The 20,629-nt window shown below is 42.5% G+C and overlaps 4 protein-coding genes across 4 annotated transcripts; 1 reads left to right on the forward strand and 3 right to left on the reverse strand.

Annotated features, from left to right (window-relative positions):
• Positions 1-11: 11 nt before the first annotated feature.
• LOC145421324 (uncharacterized) lies at positions 12-4,350 on the reverse strand. Its single transcript, XM_080291465.1, has 4 exons — positions 4,106-4,350; positions 3,978-4,031; positions 1,687-1,800; positions 12-702 (listed from the first exon to the last, which is right to left on the reverse strand). Exons 1-4 carry the CDS (start codon positions 4,279-4,281, stop codon positions 570-572), a joined length of 477 nt encoding a protein of 158 aa, XP_080147591.1. The 5' UTR covers positions 4,282-4,350; the 3' UTR covers positions 12-569.
• A 5,437-nt stretch (positions 4,351-9,787) lies between these two features.
• On the reverse strand, positions 9,788-11,718 carry atp6v1f (ATPase H+ transporting V1 subunit F). Its single transcript, XM_026148013.2, has 2 exons — positions 11,476-11,718; positions 9,788-10,201 (listed from the first exon to the last, which is right to left on the reverse strand). The coding sequence occupies exons 1-2, from the start codon at positions 11,631-11,633 to the stop codon at positions 10,000-10,002; spliced, it is 360 nt and encodes a 119-aa protein (XP_026003798.1). The 5' UTR covers positions 11,634-11,718; the 3' UTR covers positions 9,788-9,999.
• A 201-nt stretch (positions 11,719-11,919) lies between these two features.
• Positions 11,920-13,773, forward strand: lamtor4 (late endosomal/lysosomal adaptor, MAPK and MTOR activator 4). Its single transcript, XM_026148015.2, has 4 exons — positions 11,920-12,062; positions 12,760-12,843; positions 13,218-13,335; positions 13,590-13,773. Exons 1-4 carry the CDS (start codon positions 12,060-12,062, stop codon positions 13,685-13,687), a joined length of 303 nt encoding a protein of 100 aa, XP_026003800.1. The 5' UTR covers positions 11,920-12,059; the 3' UTR covers positions 13,688-13,773.
• A 2,787-nt stretch (positions 13,774-16,560) lies between these two features.
• On the reverse strand, positions 16,561-20,356 carry LOC113009531 (ADP-ribosylation factor 4). Its single transcript, XM_026147873.2, has 6 exons — positions 20,077-20,356; positions 19,478-19,558; positions 18,716-18,825; positions 18,012-18,083; positions 17,795-17,920; positions 16,561-17,124 (listed from the first exon to the last, which is right to left on the reverse strand). The coding sequence occupies exons 1-6, from the start codon at positions 20,141-20,143 to the stop codon at positions 17,038-17,040; spliced, it is 543 nt and encodes a 180-aa protein (XP_026003658.1). The 5' UTR covers positions 20,144-20,356; the 3' UTR covers positions 16,561-17,037.
• Between the last annotated feature and the right edge of the window lie 273 nt (positions 20,357-20,629).

Here is a 20,629-nt window from a genome sequence, read left to right on the forward strand (position 1 = left end):
GAGAGTCAAACTTTATTTAATACTTTATTGGAAACAGATTTTCTTTACATGGACACATTTCAGACTGTCACATTTACAGGTAGGCATTTTGCACATGCTCAGTGTGACTCCGACCAGCTCCACAGAAACACCAACAAACTTTGTTAATTAATAGCTTTGTTTAATTTCTGTCTCTGATGTCAGAGACACAAACTGACACGTAAAAGGCGACAGGAAAACTTCAAGTGATCAGCGACAGGCCCCTTCAAAATAAAAGTATAAGATGTAAATACATACTGGGAGGAGCTGAAAGTCATCGAGTCTCTGTCAATCATGTGCTGGACCATGTGACCACAGTTGGACTCAAACAGGTGAGACTGAAGATGGTTCTCTTTGGTTTCCACCTGTGGTGGCGTGCAGCTCTGTCACTGGATGTTTGTTGGTAAGATGGATCTTGAGAATTGTAGTTAACTTCTTTGCATCCTCAGATGTGTGAAGGTTAGGTTTTCTTGTGTTTTTCTCTCAGACAGGTGAGTGTGAGGTGGAGCTGATGATGATGAAGATGATAAAGTAGTAACAGGTGCCTCCCTTCACTTTTTCCCAGGACCAAAGGGGTCTGCGGTGGCGTCGCCAGCCTTCTCCTCTCCACCCTGCAATCTGTCAACTAGGTTCGCTGTCCCACAGGTGGCCAGGACACACCGAGCACCTGTGGCCCCACGAATCCTAAGAAAGGCACAGGTAATTGATTAACTGATTGATTAATTATCTAGGAACACCTTTAATAATTATTGATACTTATTTAGACTCTTTCTTTTTGATTGATCTTTCTGAGTTGTACTTCAGTGACTTCTTCCAAATAATCAGCGTGTCTTTCAGATCCCACACTGCCTGTCTCTCTGTCTGTTTTTCTTTCTGTTTGTTTGCCTGTTTGTCTTTCCGTATGTTTGTTTATCTGTTCACCTGTCTGTCTTTTTCTTTTGTCTGTTTGGTTTTCTGTTTTAGTGTTTGGCTGTCTGTCTGTGTTTGCATTCTGTCCATCTGCCTGTCTTTCTGCTTGTCTGCTTGTTGCTCTGTCTGTTTTGTCATCTATTTTTTGTCTGTCTGCTTGGTAGCTTGTCTGTCTGTCTGCCTGTCTTCTGTTTGTCTATCTGTATGTTTGTTTATCTGTCTGCCTGCCTGTCTGTCTTTTTCTCTTGTCTGTTTTGTAATCTGCCTGCCTGCCTGTTTGTTTGTCTTTTTCAGTTGGCTGCTTAATTTTCTGTTTAGGTGTTTGGTTGTCTGTTTGTCTTCTTTTTGTCCATTTGTCTGTCTGTCTGTCTGTCTGTCTGTCTGTTTGTCTTTTGGTCTGTCAATGTGTCTGTTTGTTTGTTTGTTTTTCTGTTTGTCTGTCTGCCTCCCTGTTGTGACTTTGTGCCCTGACTCTCAGGTAATTTTTGAAAACAAAAAACATCAGCAGGCTCTCTCCCTACTTCTGATGGTGTTTTCTCGGCCAATCAGACCATGTGGTGACAGATACATACACTGATTCTGGCTTCCTGAAACACAGACAGAGAGCACCTGTTCAGACCTGAGTGGGCTGCAGGTGAGTGAGTGTGTCAGAGTCTTACAGGTGATCCAGAGGAAGAATCAATCTTGAATACAAGCAGAGGCCCTCTGAACTGGATTCACACCTAATACTTGATTTAGGTGCAACCTGAGGTTACTCACAAAAACGTGGGGGTGCTGTTCCCCATGGCATGCTCCGTGCTGTTCCCCATGTGGGTTCCCATGTTTTTTACTGTGTTGTTCCGCACAGCAATCTCAGTGAACCCCTCTGCACTGCTGTGAAAAATAAAACTTTAAACAATCTGATCCTCATTAAAGTTTTCACACAGAGTTGAAACAGCTTCACAGGTGTGACTTTTTTTTAGCCTCGAGTCTGAAACAGGAAATAGACTGGCTACATCAGGGGTGTCAAACTCAAATACACAGTGGGCCAAAATTCAAATCTGGAACAAAGTCGCGGGCTAACGTTAATATTTATTGAAAAAAAAAATCTTCCTCCAGATATGAGAATGAATCTTTTCTTATGGACTCAAACAAGTTTTGCTGAAAAACTGAATGTGGAACAAGCAAAGCTTAATACTAAACAATATATATATTAGCTGTTTAATACCAGTAGGCCAGCTCTAATAGTAATTTGGTATGGCTTCGCGGGCCAAATGTAATTAGGCTCCGGGCCAAATTTGGCCCGCGGGCCAGAGTTTGACACCTATGGGCTACATCATCTTCAACACAAATCCTCTCTTACTGAGGAGGTGATAAACAAGTGGATGTTCCACTGACCGCTCACAGTGATCATTGTAACACAATTAAATATAAGTAAACATTTAGAAACATCGTGTGACAACTCAGTCGTTCAACAGGACGTCCGCTTTATTCCCACTTAATTCCAGTGTATTTGTGGATTATTCTCTGAGACCCTTGATGCTCCGGTGCGAATTGATATTTTTATCACATGAACACTAATAACACACATAACACATGAAACTAATGACTAGTTAACATATTTATCATCACAAGTTTAAATGGTTACTCAGAAAGTAACTCAGTAGGTTCACTCAAACTATAGTTACTTTTCCCAAAAAGTTGATTCTGTTCATCTCAATGTATGTTCGTGTTGGTTCTCAGTCTTCCAGGTCATGGTAACCTAAGAAGCTTGGAAAGAAAAGAACTGGACTTCTTTAAGCTTCACCTCTCATCCGAAAAGCTTCTTCAGTTCTAAGACCAAATAGTGGAAAGTCCCAGGTATTTAAGCCCTGATAAAGACCCACACCTTTGTGATGAGGCAAGGTCTCAATATAATAGTAATAGTTGGTCAATGACCCTCTTAAGGGACAACCCTCGATGGAGCTTAAATACCTGGACTCACCACCATTTCGTGTTTCCAGGCTCCTTTCAGTGATTCATTGGGATGTAGTGTTTTCAGTGGGAGAAACATTTCGTCACTTAAAGTTTGGCTCTCATCATCCACTGGGTGTCATCAGGACACTACAACATAGAGCAAACACCATCCCACAGACACAGTGGCCAGCATCTAAAGAAAACTCCAGGCGATCCAGGAGAGAAGACGCAAAACTGCTGCCTAAGCAAAAACCCTAGTAATCTCTTTTGTGTCAGGAGTAGCGGAACAGCTGAGACACATTTTCTCCAACCACCATGTCTGTGTGGCTTTCAAACCCAAAACCCGCTGCGCAAAAAAATGGTTCCGCAAGGATCCGGTCCCCCAACACAAACAGTGTAACATAGTGTACACTCTTGAGTGCGCACAAGCCATTTACGTGAAAAGGGAAAGACCATCTCTGTATCGAGGAGGGGGCCTAAACGTACATCTTTCACAATCTTACAATGTTGTAATTGCAGCCATTCCCCACCTCTTTGTGAATGGCACTCATGGCCATTAACCAATAATCAAGAAACTGGCGTCACAGCTCATTGTTCGTCTGTGGTGCTGGTTTCAGTCATTAAGGCAAATGTACTGTTTATAAGGTTAGAAATCTGCAGTCAGCTGAGACTGAAAAGGACACTTGGGTGAGTGATGAAGTGTTTCTCCCACTAAAAAGGCTACGTCCAAATAAACAGAATCAACTTTTCCTTACTAGGATGATTGAGCATGCATCAAGACAGTTACTTTTGTATCTGTCAGAGTTTCACACCTGAAGATCAGTCAAAAAGATTTAATGAACTGATGATCAGTGAGCTGAATGATTGGAAATTATTAGTAAACATGTTGATTCATCATTGATCATTTAACAATCAATCAGCAGGTCGATTGGTACACATTTACTCCACCAAGTAATCTGATTTCTTTACAACAAACATGTGAAATGAGTAAAGAGAAGAAGAAGACTGGGAGTTTATCTGGATGTAGTTTAGCAAGATGACATGTTCATACCTGATGTTACTTCAAAGTTCTAACAAGCTGGTGCAGGAATACCCAGAGTTTCTGTCAGACTCACCTGGTGTTGTTGTGATCGGCCAGATGAGGATTTGACATGTTCACATTTTCACGTCTGTGGAAAGAACAGAAAACATCTCTGTAATCAGCACACACAAACAGGAAGTCCAGCTGACACCTGTACCTTACCTGAGACGTACACATGGAGAAGGAAGAGGTGTCACCAAAACAAAGACCACCATCATCATTATCATCACCATCATCCTCTGGAGTGGAGCAGAGAGAGTCGTCATCCTCATCAGAGAGAGTGACATTGAAGGCATCATGCTGCCTTTTAAACCTGCTCTTTGTTTACACAGAAACATGTCAGTGTCGCCTGAAGGTCGGCTGAAGGCCAGCTGAAGGCCGACGGGAGTGATGAGTCGTTTCACTATTTACAGTGGGTTTTATCAGCAGCTCGACCTCGGCGCTGTTTGTTCTTCACGGGGAAGAGATCATTGGTTCACACGCAGTGATCTCACTGCGATGTCATCAGTTCTCAGTGTCTGTGGGAAACATCATTAAACATTTGAGTCACCTGCAGGTGCGAACTCAGGTGTTTTTATGTTAACCGCTAGCTTCCTGTGAAGTCACTGTGAGGTAAGAGATATTCCTGTGTGTGTGATAAGGCTCCGCCTCCTCACAAGTCACCTGCAGTAATTCCTGCTGTGAGAACAGGTTCATCAGCTATTTGATGAACACCTCTGTCCCACTAAGTCACATGCTGACTTCCTGTCATACTGTGCAAGTCAACCTGCTAAAATGTTTCAACTAGTAAAGGGTCTTAATGGATGCTCAGTCATCCTGGTAAGTAAATCCCAAAAGGTTTGTTCTGTTCATCTGAACGTTTTCAGTGGGAGAAACATTTCGTCACTCATCCAAGTGATTTCTTCAGTCTCAGCTGACTGCACGTTTCCCCAACATTATAAAAAGTACATTTGCACAATGACTGAAACCAGCCCACTGAAAGAACAATGGGCTGTGAGGCCAGTTTCTTGATCATCAATATGCAAATTGTCATGATCATTGATCAAAGACCACTGATCAATTGCAATGAGTACTATTCACAGAGAGTTGGGGAATGGCTGCAATCACAACATCATAAGATGGTGAAAGATGTACCCTTAGGCCCCCTCCTCAATTCAGAGATGGTCTTTCCCTTTTCATGTAAATGGCCTCCTTGACTCTCCAGTCAAACCAGTGTTCCTCCCTGTCCAGGATGTTACGTCCTCATCATTGAAAGAGTGTCCACTGGCCTGTAGGTGTAAAAAGACTGCGGAGTCTTGGCCTGGCAAGTTAGCTCTTTTTTTTGTTGTTGTGCCATCCGCCTCACCAGAGGTTGTTTGGCTTAACCAATGAATAAATCATGGCAATCAAGCTGGCACTTAACAGCGTACACTATATTACTCTGTTTGTGTCGGGGGACCTGATCCTTGAGGTGGACCAATTTTTGGCGTATTGTGTTTTGGGGTTTAAAAGCCACAGAGCCTGAGGTAGTAAAGGGTTAAAATACTCCATGGCACACAGACCTCGCTGTGTTTGTGTTTCCTGTTTTATATTCAGATCACAGTGCTGAACTTTGGGAAAACATCTGCAAGGGAAGGTCATGTTCCAGCCCCCAAGGAGATGTTTGTTTGGTCACCCCGTCACCCTGTGACAGGAAGCAGTTTATGTCGAACGTGAGTGCAATGTTATCAATAAGTAAATGGACTGATGCTTATATAGTGATTTTCTACTCTCCCAGAGTACTCAAAGCCCTCTATACAACATACCACATTCACCCAAGAACCTTTTTTTCTAAGCTTTTAGTGCTTCCTAGCTATCATACACTGATGGATGCATCAGAGAGCAGCTTGAGGTTAGTATCTTGCCCAAGGATACTTGGCATCCAGACTGGAGGAGCCAGGGATCGAACCACTAATCTTCCAATCAGTAGATGACCCAGTGTTGCCAACTCCTCAGTAAGGAAAATCGCTATTGGTTGTCCTAAAAGTCGCTAGAAGTCGCTAAATGACGTCATCGCCTAATTTGCAGAATTGGTCATGCTAATCTAATTGTAACCTATGTTGTTGGAGAGAGAAATAACATCGTGGAAGAGACAAAGTGAGTAAAAAACGTCCTAAATGCATTTAGAGTTTATTTAGAACTACAAATTAAATTTCTTTCTCAACAAGCAGTGGGTCCTGTAACGCAGTTAGTTCTTCTTTTACTCTTATGCTGTTTTGTGGATCACAAGGTTTAAAACTACTTATAAACACACACACACACACAAAGTAACTCCACCAGAGCGCCTATTTCGGGTCACTTTTGCCGGTCCAAGCCCGGGTAAAGGAGCAGGGTTGGAATTGTGACATTAAAAAAAACAATAATTGCTAAAAGAAATTTAATTTGTAGTTCTAAATAAACTCTAAATGCATTTGGGACGTTTTTTACTCACTTTATGTCTCTTCCACGATGTTATTTCTCTCTCCAACAACATAGGTTACAATTAGATTAGCATGACCAATTCTGCAAATTAGGCGATGACGTCATTTAGCGACTTCTAGCGACTTTTAGGACAACCAATAGCGATTTTCCTTACTGAGGAGTTGGCAACACTGAGCAGACAGAGGAGAACTGAAGTTCGACCAGGTACCAAAGCAAATCATCCGTACTGTACAAATAATGTAAATATGACGGTGTATCACGAAAGATTGATGTCAAACTGATCACTTGACCCATATTAGTTACTTGCTCTTCGAGTGAATCAACAAATGGCGAAATGAAAAGCCGAACAACAACAATGCTGTTTCTTTAGAGAGTCTTAGCTTACGTGTGTGTTTATTTCATATTTTCAGTTGTTTCCCTCCACGGCTAAATAAATCGGTTTCAGTAATGCACTGATATACAAGAATGGGCATAAGGAGCTTCTTTCAAAGAAAAAACTCTGGTGGTATTTTATATATTATGCTTTGTATGTTGTTCAGTATATTTCTATGCAAAACAAGAGGAATTTCAATACACAGCAGTATATTCACAGTTGAAACCAGATATTTACATACACTTTATGGAAAACACAAGAACATTTTTTTACTGTACAACATCAATTTAGAGTAAACTTGTTTTGGTTAAATAAATATTGAAATATATTTTGAATTAGTTAAATGTCAGAATAAAGAGAGAGAGATCTGTCTATTTATTATCACTTTCATCAAATTTAGGAGCACATGTACACTAAGTTTATTGTTAATTAATAAAAAAAACTCCAGACGATTCCATTGTGAGCTGAAGAAGCTTCTGATAGGTTAGTAGAGTCCATGTGAGTAAATTGGTGGCACAGCTGTGGACGCATATAAGGCAAAACACAGAGCCTGTTTCTTTGACATGGGAAAATCAAGAGATGTCAACCAAAACACCAGGAAAAGAATTGTGGAGCTCCATAAATGTGGCTCAATTTTGCATACAATTTGGTGCCATTTACAATTAAGAAATACAGATAGTTTCTCTCTTTACTCTTAAAGTTAACAAATGTGTTTTTATATTTATCAATCTAAAAAATAAACATTTAGTCTGATTTGATGTTACAATTAAAAAAGTGTTTTTATCTGAAGAGTGTGTAAATATGTGGTTTCAACTGTATATTTGATGATTGTCAGCACAAAGAGGGAGAGAGAGGAACAGAGAGGGAGAGAGAGGAGAATGAGGACAGAACAGAGATGAACAAGAGCAGGTGAGACACACATGTTAGTCAAATGGTTGTTTACCAAAAGTATCACCGTATCATAGGTACTCATGTATCTCATACCTAGTGTTTCTTTTTAGGTTTGTTATTTTTCAAATTTTACATTTATTAAGTTATGCAGGCTTGTTTGCACAACAAAAATAAATAATTATATAAACTTTTCTCAATCTAAATAGTGGACTTTGGTAGAATTAAAAAATAAGTGTAGTGCAGGTCTATGATGATTTTTAGTGCTACTATCATCTAGTTTTGATTCTTGTTCTGTCTTGGTTAAATCCCAAGTAGTCCTGATTTTGAACTGTCGTAGTCCTGTTTTAATTCTGGATCAGTTCTGGGTCTGGTTGAATTGGGGTTTAGTCCACGTGTCTTGATACAGCCCTGACCTTGTTCTGCCTTGCTGCTTAATTAAAAACCTAGCTTAAGGTGTCCTGCATATGTGATATATATTTTTTTCCTATATGAAGTCATTCTTTTTTTAACAAAACTCAAAACAGAGCCTATTAATCTTTCAGTCATTTCTACCCCCCCCAAAAATAAATAAAAAAATCCCACATGCATACTACCCTTTTGGGCTAAGCCCCAGGTGTTTCAAATGCCTGGCTCCGCCTCTGCCCCATCCCATAAGCGTGCAGACTTTCAGGTTAATGTGGACTCGCTCTGAGGCTGACGATACAAAGACACTGAAGCACACGGAGAGTTCACAGACACGTGTGTGATCGATCAGCAGGACTTCAGGTTTATGATTTATTGATTGTTAAAGTCTGATGTGATGACCACAGAGCAGCTTCACTCTGATAAAAATATAGTTTTCAGGATTTTAGCTCTAGCGCATCAAAAGCAACAAAATTACAGTTTCAAAGTGATGACGATATCCCATTGTCCTTACCCTCACCTGTGGTCATTAGTTCTGGGGAGTAGCCAAAAGAATAAGGTTGCAGGTACAGGCAGCAGCAATGAGCTTCCTCTGAAGGGTGGCCGTGCTGTTCCTAGAGAAAGGGTGAGGATTTCAGTCATTTGAGAGGGGTTTAGAGTACTGCCGCTACTTCTCCACATTGAAAGGAGGTAGCTGAGGTCCTTCGATATCTGACCATGGCACCTCCTGCATTTGGATGAGGTCCCAAGGCAGACCCAGGACAGGCTGGAAAGTGTGTTAAATCTACTGAACAATACTTTTCACCTATTTTCATTTACAACATTTTTTTCTGACAGAAATGAGATAACTAAATAAAAAGTAATGCACAAGGACAAAAACTGTGACAAAATGTATCAACAATACGAGATCCAATCAGACGTTTTAGGTTGTGAAGAATCTCGCAACCAGTTTGGAAGTGATCCAGTCAGATGTAACTTCCTTGTACAGTAAGGTTAGATGAACACATCTGATCTGAAATGGTGCCGCTAGCTCGCCGTTTGTCATGAAAACACCTAGGAGGAACAGAAGAGCAGACATGGTGCTTTGTGAGAACTTATTGAATCAGCTCTGCTGTAACGTTGGGATATTTACTCAACTAGAGAAATTAAGATGAATAATCACAACTGGTTGGGAAATGCCTCACTTGCCTCCGGATTAGCTGGTGGAAGAGGTTGGCAGAAAATGAACTATCATAAACAGCATCAAACATCTGGCTTACTCACACCTGTCTGCTGATTAGCTCATTTCTCCTCCTCCATTGTGAGGCTCAGGTGGATAACAGGGAGCTTTATTATGAAAATCCCATCAAAGACTTCCTGTTAGCTTCATTAAGCTCAGACCAAGCAAACTTTATCCTCAAGTTCTTGAATGACCTCTGGCCTTTGTGTAAGTTATTTGGGAATTTCTCAGGTCGTGACCCCTGCTGCAGCTCACAGATGTTCTGAGTTGTGGGTTCATGGATCCTGGTGTTTAGGCCAGGGTGTCTTGAAAGTTACTGAAGGACCTCCACACAGACACCAGGAGGACAAAAATACACAGAATTCCGGATGGCGCTGTGAGGAGTTTGTCTGCTGCTGACTGACACTGCCCATTTCTGCTGGTGTTTAAACCTTAAAGCTCATCACACCTGAGGCTGGAAACAAGGAGTAGACGTGTGTGCATCCATCAAATTAAACAAAAAATAACTTTAAACAACAAGTTTATTTATTCATTTATTCGCACATCTGTTCACGTTTATAAGTTAACACATCTGGAACAAACACCTAGGAGGAGGGGCAGGTCACATGACTCAATCAGGTTTGGTCTAAAAACGATCACATGGGCATACATCCCTTCCTGGAAATAAAAGTAAACATCACAGCACAAACACATCAGGACAAATCTGTGAACCGCATCAGCGCAACTCGCTGTCTATCGGAAGTCTTCGGCAGAGAACATGCCCTTGGCACGGCGCAGGATGGAGTCCTTGGACGCATCGTACGGGTGCTCTTTGGACGGGATCTCCAGCACGGCCGGGATCGACTGCATGTGGGCATCAATGGCGTGCCGGATCATCTCAGCGATGAACTGATTTATCAGGATGATACCAATGTCGTTACGTGCCAGGAAGCTCCTGCAGAGGAGAAGAAAAAGAATAGCCCCGTCAGGCTGCCACGCCAAAGTCCAGTCACAATTTAACATCCTCAGAACCCGAGAAGAACCAGTGGAGGTGTAACAGGAAGTAAATGAAGGCGTGGTGTTTCTGAGAGTCTCGGAGGACTAACATTTCTCTCTGGTCTGTTTGTTACTGCTGAGCTTAACACAGGAAGTCAGACAATTCAAATTATTGTCAATTTAACATCATCCGTCTCTAACGGTGGGTTACAGAGGTTTAGATGTAAAGGATATTCGCAGATGAGCAGATGAGTTTGTAGAGAACACAGGAATTCCTAATCTGAAACATCTCTGTAAGAGCTGGTCTGTTTTAAGATATCAAAAACATTTCCAAACTCAACAGTGATCATTGAAATCAGCTGATTTTTGAATGGAGTCTGGTGTGTGTCACACAGCACATGAGGCCATCAAGGAAAATTTCAGGAATACAACCCCAAAGCACCAGACCAACTTCTCTGAAACTAACTGATAAATGCAAGTCAACAATTAAACAAAAGGAAAAAAATGTGTGAAGCAATCATAAAAGATTATATATTATAAAATATAATTAATATAAAGTATTTAAATTTTTGCTGATATTAAATCCTTCATTGAAAATGCTGATTTCATACAGATTTAATAAAAAGCTCTGGTTCTTCAATAGAGTCCGGTGTGAGAGCTAACATGCTACATTTACAAAGATCGCGATTATTTATGTGCAGTTTTAATGAAGTCAGAAAGACTGAATAACTATTAAAATACAATGATTTCTGAAATCAGGTTCAGGAATCCACAGAAACAGACTGAAGTCTTTTCTAATTTTACGGCATTTAACAGGTTAAGTTCATTTCATGGAGATTAGCTGAGAGCTGGATTAATATATTGATCGGCTGATCAATCCATTACACTCTATCCGAGATCATCTAAGGGCTGAAAACTCAGGATGCTGGATGTAGTTACAGACTGGGCCCAAATACACCAGAATCCATTCTTATTTTCATCAAAAAAAAGCAGCCGGCCTCCTGTCCTACAACCAGTGTTTTTGAAGTCACCGAGGGGTTAATACGGTTCCAGGCTGGTGCCGTCCGAATTATAATAAAACCGATCTGACTTTTGACCCACGAGGACCACCGAGACCTTCGGTCAGGTGACACTGACAGAAACACGTGAAAGGAGCGTTAAATCGGCTGATTTTTTAACACATTTTGGTGTGTGTGTGTGTGTGTGTGTGTGTGTGTGTGGAGTCCATCTTACTTGAAAGTCTCCTCGATCTCGGTGATGCTTGTGTCCTTCTCCACCACCAGGAAGTTCGGTTTCCGGTTCTTGTTCAGTTCTCCGATCCCGCCGAGCAAGAAGCCCGTGCACGTGTCCTCGTCTCCGATCACGGCGATCAGTTTCCCGCGGCCGGCCATCACGGAGATGCAGGTGAGATTCCCGGAGAGAAACACTCAGCTTCACGGGACACGTCATGTGAGGGATCAGCTGACCTGCACTTCCGCTTCAATATGGCGCCCCCTATAGAAATTTAAAAAAATATGAACATCACTCGTTTATTTATGTGTTTTATTTTATTTTCATCTTTATCGGGCAACAATGAGGTCATATTTAGACAGCAACGTCCTCGACATTAATCCAAACATTCCTAAAATGTCACAAACGTTTATTCTTATTTATTTGATAATCGGGACAAGCACCGACCGTCAGTCCCGCACTGTGCGTGAGTGTCTGTGTCTGTCTCTTTTGTCCGACAGCACATGAAGGCCTCATCAGTCACGTGAGGCTCTGCGATAAAGACGGAAATGCGCAGCTGTGGGCTGTAGAAGCAGAAGAAGACGAACATGGTGAGTTTAAAGTTTTACTTTGATTCTCGTTTTGGGTTTTTTGTTTGTTTGTTTGTTTGTTTTTTAATTCAGCGTTCAGGGCCTCGGTGAGGCGTTCACGGATCTCGGACTGTCCGCTGTGTGCCGTTCACTAACGCTGTTAGCGTCCTCTTAGCCTCTCTATGAACAAGGAGGATAAACACGCGGAAATGCTTCCCTTCAAAAAATGAAAACCAGAGCGTTCCAAGGGTGAAGCTTGGAGCTCTCTTCAGAGTTATAATCACTGATAATCGGGCTCAATGCAAATACCTGCGGGACAGCAACAGCGCCCTCTGCAGGAAGGGAGTGGTACAAACAGAGAGGAGGGGGAGTGACGTTCGAAGCGGGTTTACCTGCGCCCTGGGGTCTCAACTGTGTTCCTGTGAAACGGGGAGTGTGTGTCATGTATGCAGGACGAATGTAACCATGGTAAACAAGAAACCATCTTTAAATGGGTAACCCCATTGGCACCTGAGGACCACAGGTCGTACCTGATGAAGATGCAGAATTATTACTGGACGAATGATCTAAGGCTGTTTAGTGAGTCTCTGAAGCTTCGACCTGAGGAAACACACTTCTTGTTCTGCTGATCTTCGTTTATCAGTGAACCAATGAGTCATCAAACATCACTTCCTTTTAGCTTCATAATGTTATCCTGATGATGTCGTCATTCTTTCAGGCCACAGCGGCGCTCACTGCGGGTCTGGAGCGGATCCCGGACCAGCTTGGGTACCTGGTCATCAGTGAGGATGGTGTCCTGGCCGTGAGTCTCTCTGAGCTTTCAGATGTTCAGTTCACAAAGAACTTCTTTATGAGTGCAGTTTGGTCTTTATTTAACCACACTCATTGTTAAATAAGGTGATTTCTGCAAGTAGTCTGGTGCTCAGGCTAGTTTGGTCACACAGAGACCAGACTCCATTTAGATTTAAGCTCATTTAACATTTCTACAGGTTAAACTGAATTCACATTTGATACTGCGAGCTGAACTCTGCTCTTTTCTCAGATTATTCTGGATTATTAAAGTGCTGTAAACAGGGGGAAATATGGATCCTCAGATTATTAAAATAGATTAAAGAGTTGAGTTAAGTCTATTGATCAGAAGAGGATCAAAGTGATTGATTATTGATTACTGATCAGTCTGCAGGCGAGCTGGAGAATGACGAGCACACAGCAGGTGTCATGATGCAGATGGTTCGAACAGCAAGTCGCTTCAGGTTATCAGGATCAGCTGATCCACCTTTCAAACGCATGTCAGGTATCACAAATACACCTGCACGGTCACTTTATCAGCTTCAGTAAAAACAAACATGACTCAGGTGTTTTGCTTTGTTTTTCTCAGAACTGTTAATGATGTCATCACTGTCACATGATTCAAACCTGGTGCATCATCATCAGCAACGTTTTCATGTATTTGATGAGCATGTTGTTCATGTTGCATGATGGGATACAAAGCTCAGGTGGAACCCTGTGACTTCAGATGGACTAACCTGTGTGTGTGTGTGTCTGCAGTGATCCTGGACGACTTTGTGTACACGGTGACGGTCTCTGGTCAGAAGGTCTTTGTGGTCAAACGTCAGCACAACCAGAAAGAGCCAATCAGTGTGTAGAAGCTCAGCTGGGTTACAGAGTTGCCATGACGATGATGTTTTTGATGTTTAAAGTTTGTGTGAAATAAAAGTTTTTGAACATGAAACTTTTGGTCTGATCGAGTGGAACTGTGAAGGTGGTAATGCTGAGCATCCTACCTGTAGGACCTGCTGTGAGCAGACCCTGAAAACATGGTTTAACCTTTGTGCCCACCAATTTTCCATCCTTTCGACACCTTCGTGTACAAAAATGTAGACACACAAAGTCTGCCATAAAGTCCTCATACAGTAACATTTTGTTCTGCTTTCTGGGAAACGTGGCCGAATGTTCTAATCGTGGTCGTTGGCCCGCTCCCTTGGTGGCTCAGTTTGGCTGGGTGTCGGGTGGTCCTGGGTGCCTGGGGCCATGCTCTCAACTCTTACCAGGGTGGTTGGCCTCTACTCTAGCAGGATCGACTGTCCACTGCCTCTGGTCCTCTGTGGCTGTCACCCCATGTGGGGCCTCCCTCCCTTCTGCTGGGATGGGTGTGCAGAAGTCACCGGGATGTGTGGTCTCAGGTCATTGGTACATTTGGGGGCTGCAGCTGGTGCGGTTGTCCTGGTTCCATCTGTCTGCCTCGGGGCATCGCTGCAGTTTCTCACCCTCATTATACATTTGTGACAAAGACACAGGCATTCTCACACTCATCTACTCGTATATACTCACTCATATATAATGTAATACCTGAAATAACACAAACACAAATGGATAAATAAAAAAAACATTCACATGAAGGAGGAGCCTATTAGATTCTATCGAGTTATTTTTGAAAAAGCAAAATGTGTTGGGCACCAGCGAGCCATCACATAATTCTGATTGCAAAAGCATGACATTCTTGCATTTTTGCCAGTTATGACATGAAGCCATGTGACCACCAGGGGGCCCCAAGAGTAATTTATATGGAAATCAACATCTGATTCATCGATGGAAACAGAACAGACAGGCTTTGTGTGTGATGGATGCATGTGTGGGTGAGGATGTGCAGGTCCTGCAGCATGTGACCTGGTGCCCTCTACAAATAGACGGGATCCACTTGCAGGTGGAAGAAGAGCTTCTTTTTAGACCTGTGCAGAACCAGTACACATCTCTCTTTCTGCTCAAGCTGATGGTAGCAGTGACAGCATCTGTGTTTTCTGTGAGGGCAGGAGCAGAGGTCTGTCACTCTGCCACCATTGCTCCAGGTCTTTCTCCTTCTCTCATTACTAATGAAAGGTTTCCTCAGCCAAGCTGCAAGCTTATTGGCTGTGAAAGCAATCAGGTGCATAAACATGCTAACAGGAGTTTTTGTTTGAATACAGTAAAAGCAGGAGGCCATATTTATCCTGAAGACCCTCTGCAAAGATACATCTCTACAAGACAGGGGTGGGCAACTCCAGGGCTTGAGGGCCGGTGTCCTGCAGGTTTTAGATGTGTCCTTGATCCAACACAGCTGATTCAAATGGCTAAATTACCTGCTCAACATGTCTTGAAGTTCTACAGAGGCTGGTAATGAAGTAATCATTTGATTCAGGTGTGTTGACCCAGGGTGATGTCTAAAACCTGCAGGACACCGGCCCTCGAGTCCTGGAGTTGCCCATCCCTGCTCCAAGATGACCTTTATTCACCCCCAAATTATTAGTGCATGTTTACAGATTTACACACACTCTCAGATACACGCACACACTACACAAAAAATACTAATGCAATCAAATTGATTTTGTTGCTGATCTTTAACACGTCCCATCCCCATACTATTTATCATATGGAAAATATTTAGTTTTGTGAGTTTTTTTCAAAAATATTCAGCTGTTTAAACTGGCATTTAAAGGGTTAAAGTCCTGAAAATAATTTAACATTTGATCATTTTGAAAAAGGCTTATGTTGATTTAGTGATTTATGAAAAAAAAAGCAGAAAAATTATTGCTGTATGAGGATTTTATGGCAGATTTTCTCCGTGTACATTTGGACACAAAGATGTCAAAAAGGTTTACAATGCATTAAAAGTATGGATGACATGTGAGAGTTAAAAATGCTTGATTATAAAAAAATTTGACCCAACATTTCCTGCAAAAGTTCATGCCACAAGCTATAACATAGACACATCGATTGGCAAATCAAAAAAAAAAAAGTTGAAAAGAATGAAATGCACAAAGATGCCCAAGGAGGGCAGAAGGGTTAAACAAAACTTTTTGGACTTGACAGTAGAAGTCTGAGCTCCGCCTCCATTTTAATCCAGGTGCTCTTCAGACACCAAGACCAGGGGGGCATTCCAAAGGTTCCTCCTGTCTCCTATTCCTGACCCATTTTCCTTCACCTCACTGAGGTGATTAGGACAGCCTAACCTGTGAAGACCGCCTCACAGTCGACTCTACTTAATGACGTGATGCCGGATGTCCGATGGACTACAAAACACCTAGCTTACTTTGCTGTGTTCTGTTGTTTTATGGCGGTCACATAAATGACAACAGGCTGTGACAAACGTTCTTCATGAACGGTCAGATTGCCTCACGTCTCTAGCAGCACACTTAATGCTAAAGTGCTCACACTGGATTACTTTGGTTTGCAGGCCTGCGGTTCTCCTTCCTCTTGGTCTTTGAGCCGTCCCACTCGCAGCTGATTTTTGTTTTTTTTTACTTAAGTGAAGCAGCTGCATCTTCATATTTAAATGATAAATAAATATAAACAGAACATCCCGGAGATACACAGTCTCAATCATTTTCCGCACTTAGTAAATCAGTCCAGTAGCCCATAAAGTTAAATCCAATATGTGATTGGTGGATCAAAGGTCAGCAAGAGATCTTCAGGCCTATGTAAACATCTCATCGGGCCGTTAACGCTGAATAAAGTTTCTCAAACAGAAAGCAGAACACACAGGTGAGAAGAAAAAAAACCTTTATTGCATCATGGTCTCAGTTTCTCCTTCACTTTGATAAGGAATGACGAGGCTGCCATACTTGGCTCTATGGAATGAGTCTTCACACGACCAGGTGACCATCACCTGTCATAATTCCCCCCCCAATGCCCAGGTGACTGTCACTTGCCGTAAGCCCCGCCCCTCCCCCTGTCACATGAATCTGAGTTAAAACATGCGGATTAAAAGAAAGAAGATCTAACAAACACCTGAAGAACAGAAGAAGAGGATGATGGGAAATCAAGGTGAGCTCAGAGTCCATGACATCACTTCCTCCTACAGACACACAGGTATAATTTAAAAAAAAAAAAAAAAAAAAAAGAAGAAAAAAAAAAAAAGAAACATGGAGCGATGACACGCTCCTCCTCCTCCTCTTCCTCATCTGTACACGGTGACATCAGCGGCTGAAATCAGTCTGCTTTCTACTTCCTGTCAGGTGGTCTAACGCTTTGACAGCTCATTGGACAGCCAGTCCAGTCCCTCGTACAGACCTGTGCCCTGCGTCGCACAGGTGGCCTGCACGTGCCACTGAAACACACACAGATCAGCATCGGTGAGCAGGCAGGTACAGGGAGCACACACAAGTGAGTTTACCTGTCTAAACAGATTTAGCTCCATGAGTTTGTGACAGTGACATCAAGACCCCTGAGTGGATTTTCTAACAACCAATTAGGATGCAACTGTAAAATTAAAACCCAAGGGTTCCGCCCACTGGCACTGACATCACAGATTACCAACAGAGGGAGATATTTTATTTCAAGCCAACATGAAAATACTCGCGATTACAAAGACATTATCAACACTTTACATGTACATCCATATCAGCCACCTAACTTAATCGATTCTGATGATTAATGGAATTATTTTTGCTCACTACCCACATGGCTTTAAATATATAATTTCCCCCTGCTGGTAGTGCAGATTACTGCAGCTTCAACATGAAGCTTTGTCGCGATATGGGGTTGGCTGATGTGCTCAGAGCGCTACCACTAGAACAATGCTGCGGGCTCATTTGAGGTCACCCCACTGTCTCCCGTTTTGTATACTGATTGACTGATTATTGATTTCACAATTACAGAACTGAGCAAGAAAAAAAGCTGAGAACTTAGATCGTCAGTCAATAAACCATGGAGGGAAACATGAGAAACAGAACTGAGTCTGTAGTACTGATCAGTGCGGGTGGGTTATTGATCCTTACGGTTCTGCTGCGCAGGCTGTGCAGACCCAGCTTATCGGTGAGCTCGCTGACACCCATGGCGTTCGGGAGATCCTGTTTGTTGGCGAACACTAGAAGTACCGCGTCCTTCAGCTCGTCCTCCTGGACCTGCACAGAGTCATGTGACATACAGTCAGTGGTTTCCATGACAATCATGAGTCTAATGATGCGTAACTGTAAAGTGAACAAAGGGACTGACCATCTTAGAGAGCTCCTCCGCCGACTCGGCGACTCGCTCCCTGTCATTACTGTCCACCACGAAGATCAGACCCTGTGATCAATACATCAGTCATCGATACAATTAATACATCAATACAGTGACTAATGGATCCTGCCCAGTGAAAGTCTGTGCTGTGTTTGTCGTGCTGCAGAGTCAGGGATCTAAAATAAGCTCCTCAGGTGTTTCTGAGGGGGAACGCAGCCGTGTTAGGATAACCTGCGCAGGTCTCATGTTTGACTTTGTAGACTGTTCAATAACTCATTTCTTTTATTAACATGCATGTACACATAAATGTCACTTCTATTCGTACACATGTTTGACATTCTTCAATGTATTTTATACTTTTAGATTTATTTGTATAGAATTATTTCAATGGACAGCAAATCCACTGCAACTTCATTCAAATATGCACTCACTGTTCTGATAAATTATGCTATTCTATTCTATGTGACTTACTGCTAAAGAATGTATGGATATAAAGATATGATGAGATAGAGGATATAAATGAGGATTTTACTATAGATGAATATCTCAGGACAGATCAGATCAGTGAGGGGTCACAGAAGAAAACCTCTCATGTATGTCCACATAAACATAACTGAAGCAGATCAACCTGAACGTCTCGTTCCTCAGAGAGAGAAAAGCCCCACACCTGCCTGCACCTGAGAGTTCCGCATCTGTACCTGTGTGTTCTGGAAGTAGTGTCGCCACAGAGGTCTGATCTTGTCCTGACCGCCAACATCCCAAACTGTGAAGCAGATGTTCTTGTATTCGACTGTCTCCACGTTAAAGCCTGAACACACAACCACACACACACAGAGTTGTGAACAGGTGACTCTTTGTCAAATTATAAAGAAAAACTTTTAACGACCTTCAAACATTCCAAGTCACAGGAAATGGAATCACTGACAGGAAACTACACATCCCATCAGCCCGCTGAGAACCAACAGTAAATATCACAGTACAACAGTGACTGTAACAGTATATAATGTTAGAGTGAAGCAGTAGCACTGAAATACCTGCACAGAGGAGGTCTATAAAAGTTTGTTTCAGTTCTCCATGATTGTAGTTTTAATGGTTACATATCTACAGCTGTGTAAACGTTGGTGGTGTGTATAAGTTTAGTTTGTATTTACCTGCTTTAACCGTTTGTTTTCACCATCGTGTGTGTTTGTCTGCACTTTCATCATTTGTGTTTCTTGTTTTGGTACTTTATTTATTCAAACTAACAGGTGACTCTTATTCTAAAAGGTCACTTGACCTGTAGACGCAGACTTTTAATTTGAAATGAGAAGTTTAAAGGAAATTGTGCAAGTGCAAGCACACCTGGCGAATCCACACTGAAACCGATCAGATCTGATCAATATGTTTAAACCACCTGACTACACAGCCGGCTGATTATTGATCACATGACCTCATCTTGTCCCTGAGTCCTGATGACGTACCGATGGTGGGGATGGTGGTGACGATCTCTCCGAGCTTCAGTTTGTAGAGGATCGTAGTTTTTCCAGCAGCGTCCAAACCGACTGAAACACACATCAAAGATTAATCCCACATTAATTAAATGTTTCACAGTGGTTCAAGTTTAACCCGAGATTACTTAAACCTCATACAGTGAATAAAGACTAATCTGAGATTACTTAAACTTAGATCAGAGTCCAGCTGCTGGTTTAAAGCTCAGATCAAACCGGGTTTAATGTTTTTTATGGACTTAATAAAATGACACCGGTACAGTTTTAAGCTTAACCCCAGATTAAAACATTTTAACCCCAGTTTAACCCCCGTCTAGACCCCAATTTAACTAGGTTTAACGGACTGTTTTCAGCCTGCTTCCTTCCGTTAGCTCCGAGCTAACAGCCTCTTGCTTCTCCGAGCCGGACTTTTGCTTCTCCCTGCACGGGAAGATCGGGCCCGCGGTCCGCAGGACTCGGCGAGCGGGTTCCTGGTAAAAATGAGTCGGTGTGTGGTGCTGGTGAGCCCGCGGAGCCGCTTGCAGCCGCCCCGGAGCCCGGCCGGTTAGCTCGTTAGCCTAGCCCCCGCTTACCCATCAGGATCCTCATCTGTTTCTTCCCGAACAGTCTGGAGAACAGCGACGAGATTGTGAGGCCCATGGCTGCGGAGAGGAGGAGGTGGCAGGTCACACACTGACAGCGGGTAGAGCCGGAGATCCGGGAGCAGCAGCGGAATGGAGCCGAGAAGGCGCGGAGCAGAGCGAACTGAGGGCGCAGCTCCTCTCGGTGCCACGTCCAGGCCAACGCGGAACAAATGACGTCACTGCTGCGCTTAAAAAAAAAACTTTATTAACAGCATAGCAAACACCGCGGCGTTCACTGTTCGCTCAAACACCGTACATTCGAGCTCTGCGCATGAAGTGAAGTTCATGAGCTGCGAGGAACACTTTCGGCTCCGGGACAGCCATTTATATTAATACGTTTAATTTATATGTATATATGTCACTATGGTCACGTCATTATACAACAGAACATAACAAAGTGAAATACACACGTACTGATTGTGTGACAGTGCTAAAAACATATATGTGTGTAGAATAATAAAGCGTTTTCTATTGAAGAACGGAGGAGCAGAATTTAATACAC

Source organism: Astatotilapia calliptera, chromosome 17, assembly GCF_964374335.1.
Source record: "Astatotilapia calliptera chromosome 17, fAstCal68.1, whole genome shotgun sequence".
NCBI lineage: Eukaryota > Metazoa > Chordata > Actinopteri > Cichliformes > Cichlidae > Astatotilapia > Astatotilapia calliptera.